Genomic DNA, 6245 nt, shown 5'->3' on the forward strand with positions numbered 1-6245 from the left:
ATGCTGTTATCTGCTCTTTAGTTTCTGCACTTGCGAAATCAACAAATATAGTAAATGACAATGTATCAGCTGCGTACGGCTACAGCACCATTATTAAATATCGTTATGGGTAACACTACGGTGAAAGTTATGGCGTTATGGTATGACACCTCTAATTTAACCTTCAAGCTCTGTGAATTAGTTTTTAATAATATATGTATGTGTACATGTGTACGGAGGAATGTGAAACCCAGAGCATGATTTTATTCTTTTCCGATTCTGCTTTGTAAACGATAATTATACGAATATATATGCCGGCTATCGTCCTACACAAGCGGTAACGGATCCCAAATTACAGGGTGGGCCATGTACAATTTGCATTTTGAATCGGCTATAAAAAAAAACTAATTAATATTTTTTCAAACTTGTTTTTTTTATTTTGAAGATTGAACATTGTCATTTATGAATGAAGAAAAATATCGTTCAAATGAGTGCCACGACTGGCTTTACAGTAGGCCATTCGATCAACCCAATTTTTAAAGATATTTTCGATTGTTTGGGCTCCAATTTCATGAATGGCAACTTCGATTTCGTGTTTTAAGGCATCAATCGTCTCTGGATGGTTCGCATAGCATTTGTCCTTAACGGCTCCCCACAAAAAATAGTCCAACAGGTTAAAATCACAGCTCCGAGGCGGCCAATTGATATCGGAATTTCAGCTGATTATTGGGTTTTCAAAAACGGTTGCCAAAAGTTCGAGTGTAACTTTGGCAGTGTGACAAGTTGCACCGTCCTGTTGAAACCAAATGTCGTCCATGTCATCCTCTTCAATTTTTGGAAACAACTCGTTGAGCATGTCACGGTAACGCTCGCCATTTACTGTAACCGCGGCTCCTCGCTCATTTGCGAAAAAAATGGCCCGATGATGCCGCCAGACCAAAAACAGCACCAAACAGTGAACCGTTGTGGATGCATTTGCTTCTCTACAGTAACGTGTGGAATATCTGAGCCCCAAATCCGACAATTTTGCTTATTGACGTAGCCACCGATATGAAAATCAGAAAAAAAGATGAAGACCCTCCACTTTCGAAATAGGTTTTCAATATTTCCTAATTTTGTTCAAGCGTATAGCGCCCCATTTCGTAAATGTCAAACCTTTAAGTAAATTATGAACACATTTGACATGTCATTTGTGTTACCATTCTCAAAAAAATAGGTGGTTCAAAAAGCAAACGCTATATGGCCCACCCTGTATAATATAGGAGACTATGTATGTATATGCAAACGGGTACATACGTACACAGATAGGTATACATATATGTATCACTAAATCAAGTTACAAAATAAAACAACTGACTTTAAAATAGTTTGAGAACCAATGGGAGTTCCGATATTTCTCTAGTAAGCTCTAGCAGTCATCATTTACCGAACATCAGTATTTAATGCGAGTTCTAATACTGCGCTTGCCAGTGCTGCTACAACTTTCAAAATTGAAACATTTCGTTTAATTTCTGTTTTTCATTGTGTGTAATATTCCGATTAGTTGCGAAATTGTGAGAAATTAGCAATATGGCTTTCGGTAAGCAAAGCGAAGCACAATTGCGCAATGATCTACAGTCTGCGTTAAATGATGCAACAGCACCACCGCCAGCCTATATTTCAACTGAAAATGTGACCACTATGCAGCCTGGATCCAGAGGAGCACCGATCTATGGTGATATGCCATCACCGATACCGACTTTCACGCCCATCTATACGAATCAAAATCCACCGGTTGGTCCAAAATCAGTGCGCTTGCGGTGCCCACATTGTAAATGTATGGTGGACTCGCAAGTTAGACATCGTTCAACGGTCAAGACGCATTTGGCCTGTTTGCTGCTCTCGTGGACGTGGTGAGTATGAGTGAACCATTGACAAGCTTAGCGAAAATTTCAAGTTGCCTACTTTTTATATCTCTTCTTATTTTTTTTTACATAGCTGTTGTTGTTGTCTGCCATACTGTATGGATACTTGCCGCAATGCCAATCATTTTTGCCCGATGTGCGGTACTTTTATTGGGACCTATGAATCCTAAAGCAAGAAGTTCAAAAGAAACTATGCAGTTAATGCAGAAATGACAGATAAGAGTGGAGTAAAAGACAAAGTAATTGACAAAGAGTGAATACTAGTTTTAAGTTCCGGTCATTTCCTTCGATTCCACTTATTGGACCTATGTCATATACATTTCAATATATATGTACATATGTATTTACAAAAGATAATAGAATAAAATAAAGTGCATTAAAGCTGAGTCAGGAAAAATAATACGAGACTGTTTTACAAAACTAAATTTGAGTTGAATATAACCCGCGGCCGCCGTAGCCGAATGGATTGGTGCGTGACTACCATTCGGAATTCACAGAGAGAACGTAGGTTCGAATCTCGGAGAAACACGAAAATTAAGAAAACCATTTTTCTAATAGCGGTGGCTCCTCGGCAGGCAATGGCAAACCTCCGAGTGTATTTCTGCCATGATAAATCTCCTCAGAAAAATATATGCCGTTCGGAGTCGGCTTGAAACTGTAGGTCCTTCCATTTGTGGAACAACATCAAGACGCACACCACAAATAGGAGGAAGAGCTCGGCCAAACACCCAAACAGGGTGTACGCGTCAATTATATATATATAACCTTTTCTGATAATGTAAAAAATTCTCTACAGCAATTTGGTCTTTCATATATGTATGTATGTATGTATAGTAGCAGCATAAGTGAGTTCATGATCATTTGTTTTAAATATTTACATATACATAAATAGTATGTTCAAAAATTATAGGAGCCTTGAAACTGCATACTTAAAGCTAGTATAATTATTCAAATCAAACAGTTTAAAATTTAATTAAAAATTAGTTCAATTTTTCAAAATTTGTGCGCATGTCTTTGAACAAATTGGACGTTATTTAAAAAAATTAACAGCTAAAAGTTTTATTTCGAAAAACATTGTAAATATTAACGAAACTTCCTATACACAGTTTTGGTCGCTACTGTTATTATGTAGAATGATGTGGCTTACGAATCATTATCTGAATTTCTAATCCAATGAGTTTGTCGATTTTCGTAAAATAAATTAAACTTAATTTGCTTAAAAAATGCAAGTTTTAGCTTAAGTTTGAATTCCATTGACCCTAAGAGTATTACTTGAGAAATCGATTTATATATATAAAGGGAATAAAGATTTTGGAGGAAGATTTGATTGGCTTTGTCCTTGTAAAAGTCCAGTAGGAATGCCCAACAACGAAATACCTGATAATTTTTAAATGTTCTCTTTCAAAGCCTTTCAGACATGATAACTTTTGTAGCGGCAACTCCTAACTTTTGAAAGAGAGAGCGATGGATAGCCCAGGTTGGGGCAAATTTTCTTATTCGAGGGATATCTCACATCCAAAGAAACACAGTTATGAAGTACAAGTAATCAGAACTCAACTTATAACAATCGTTCCTCTTAACTATGTACATAACGAATCGTTCTCTGTGCTCGGTCGTCCTTTATAAGTACTAGCAATCAATATTTTCAATCGCGGTGTACCTTGATGAGAGTTATTGATATACATACATACCAATAAAAAATGTATTCGGAAATTTCTTAAAGGCCGAGTTCTTTGGCATTCCATGGGAATCCCGTTGGTTCAAAAATCTTCCGCAGAATCTTTCTCTCAAGCACTCTAAGCGTCGCTTCATCGGATGTTGTCATCGTCCAAGCTTCTGTGTCATATGTTAGAATGAGCATGATGAGAGCCTTATATAGTGTTAGTTTTGTTCGTCGAGAGAGGACTTTACTGCTCAGTTGCCTACTTAGTCCAAAGTAGCACTTGTTGGCAAGAGAGATTCTACGTTGGATTTCAAGGCTGACATTGTTATCGGTGTTAATGCTGGTTCCTAAATAAATGAAGTCTGCGCAGATACGCGAATGCGTCGATTGTTTGTTTGATGGCAGGAGGTACTTCGTTTTGTCCTCGTTCACTACCAGACCCTTTCGCTTTGCATCTTTATCCAGTTTGGAAAATACACGACTAACAGCGGGATTGTTAAGGCAGATGATTGCAATATCTTTTCCAACATGGGGTTAAAGAATTCACACGATAGCGAGTCACCTTGTCTAAAACCTCGTTTGGTACCAGAAAGCTAGGAGAGGTCCTTCCCAATTCTGATGGCGCTGCGAAGAACAAGGAGACGCCAAATAGACTGATTGTAAAAAAAATAAAAAATCACATTAAAAACATTTTACTTGCCCTGAAAAATTAGAGATACGTTCCGTAATTTTCTAAAATCACATAAAACCAAAACAACGAGTTAAAATTAACTTAAAGCTGCATAAAAAAGTTTGCAGAAGTTACAAAAAATAGGCTGCTTAAGGGGTCCCCGTGATCTAGAGCTCGAAATTATAGGATAGTTTCAGGAATTTGTCTTTACAATAAAAAATGAAAAACGATATTTAAATTTTTTAGGATTTTTATTTAACTTCTTTTACATAATGGACTATGAATAAGTTCGTGCGGTTTTACAACAGATGGCGTAACTTGATTATTATTCCATCGATCCACATTTCCAAACATTCATTGGAGAGCTACTGTCGTAAGGCACAAACGTCAGTATAAGTTTTTTATTTGAAGCGTAAACAACAATATTTTTACCACACTTGAAAATGTCGAATTTCGTGCCAAATAATGTGTTTTTGCGGGGAATTCTTCTTCATTATTTTAATATGAAGAAAAAAGCAGCCGAAAGTCATCGTATCTTGGTGGAAGTTTATGGTGAGCATGCTCTATCTGAGCGAACGTGCCAGAAGTGGTTTGCACGCTTTAAAAGTGGTGATTTTGGCTTGGAAGACGAAGAACGCGAGGGTGCGCCGCCAAAGTTCATGGATACCGAATTGGAGGAATTGCTCGATCAAGATCCGGCTCAAACGCAAGAAGAGGTTGCAAAAACTTTGTGAGTTGATCAATCAACCATTTCCAAACGTTTAAAAGCCATGGGAATGATCCGAAAGGTAGGCCATTGGGTGCCGTATGAATTGAAGCCAAGAGACGTTGAACGCCGTTTTATGGCATGCGAACAACTGCTTCAACGGCACAAAAGAAAGGGTTTTTTGCATCGAATTGTGACTGGCGATGAAAAGTGGGTCCATTACGACAATCCAAAACGTCGGGCAACGTATGGATACCCTGGCCATGCTTCAACATCGACGTCGGCGCAGAATATTCATGGCCTGAAGGTTATGCTGTGTATCTGGTGGGACCAGCTGGGTGTTGTGTATTATGAGCTACTGAAACCGAATGAAACGATTACGGGGGATGTCTACCGACGACAATTGATGCGTTTGAGCCGAGCACTGCGAGAAAAACGGCCGCAATACGCCGATAGACACGACAAAGTTATTTTGCAACATGACAATGCTCGGCCACATGTTGCACAAGTGGTCAAAACATACTTAGAAACGCTCAAATGGGATGTCCTACCCCACCCGCCGTATAGTCCAGACCTTGCGCCATCCGATTACTATCTCTTCCGATCGATGCAACATGGCCTGGCTGACCAGCACTTCCGTAATTACGATGAAGTCAAAAAATGGATCGATTCGTGGATTGCGGCAAAACCGACCGAATTTTTCACAAAGGGAATCCGTGAATTGCCAGAAAGATGGGAAAAAGTAGTAGTAAGCGATGGACAATATTTTGAATATTAAATTTGTAACCATTTTACGTCAATAAAGTTTCAAATTTCGAAAAAAAACCGCACGAACTTATTCATAGTCCTAATACAAAAATGAAAACAAAAACAAATGTCTTTAATATTAATGATTTCAGAAATGGCGCTGAAGTTGACCATCCCGAAAAATTGGGCCTGGACGGTGTTGTCCATTTTGGTTATTCTATTAAACTCAAAAAATTATTGATCAGTATGACTGTAGATATGTCCCGTGCAGAATAAAAAAAATGATAAAATGACGCGGTTTTGAATTTGACACTCTAAAAATCGGGTTCTTTTATAAAAAAATCGAAATAATTGAAATAATAATATGATTCTATTACCTAACAGAAGTGTACGCGCCAATTATTTATTTATTTTTATTTATTACGGGCAATAGCCATTGATGATGTTAACAACATATTACAATTTCAGACGATTCGGTTTAATGGTTTTTTTTTTTGTTTTTTGACAAAAGCAGGCCGAAAAAAGTCGTTTCGAGATAAATGAGTTTAAGGTGTGAGGTACAGGAGCGCGTGGACC

At 37.9% G+C, this 6245-nt stretch overlaps 1 protein-coding gene across 1 annotated transcript; it reads left to right on the plus strand.

Annotated features, from left to right (window-relative positions):
* The first annotated feature begins 1404 nt into the window (after nucleotides 1-1404).
* On the plus strand, nucleotides 1405-2283 carry LOC128856634 (lipopolysaccharide-induced tumor necrosis factor-alpha factor-like). Its single transcript, XM_054091947.1, has 2 exons — nucleotides 1405-1871; nucleotides 1957-2283. Exons 1-2 carry the CDS (start codon nucleotides 1549-1551, stop codon nucleotides 2051-2053), a joined length of 420 nt encoding a protein of 139 aa, XP_053947922.1. The 5' UTR covers nucleotides 1405-1548; the 3' UTR covers nucleotides 2054-2283.
* Nucleotides 2284-6245: the final 3962 nt, after the last annotated feature.

The sequence above is a fragment of the Anastrepha ludens genome, chromosome 3 (genome assembly GCF_028408465.1).
Source record: "Anastrepha ludens isolate Willacy chromosome 3, idAnaLude1.1, whole genome shotgun sequence".
Taxonomy (NCBI): Eukaryota; Metazoa; Arthropoda; class Insecta; order Diptera; family Tephritidae; genus Anastrepha; species Anastrepha ludens.

Bases quoted from the DNA above. Each gene is read 5' to 3' on its own strand.
- LOC128856634 (XM_054091947.1), top strand. From the start codon at position 1,549: ATGGCTTTCGGTAAGCAAAGCGAAGCACAATTGCGCAATGATCTACAG. The intron at 1,872-1,956 runs GTGAGTATGAGT...TTTTTTACATAG, and splicing joins TTGCTGCTCTCGTGGACGTG to CTGTTGTTGTTGTCTGCCAT.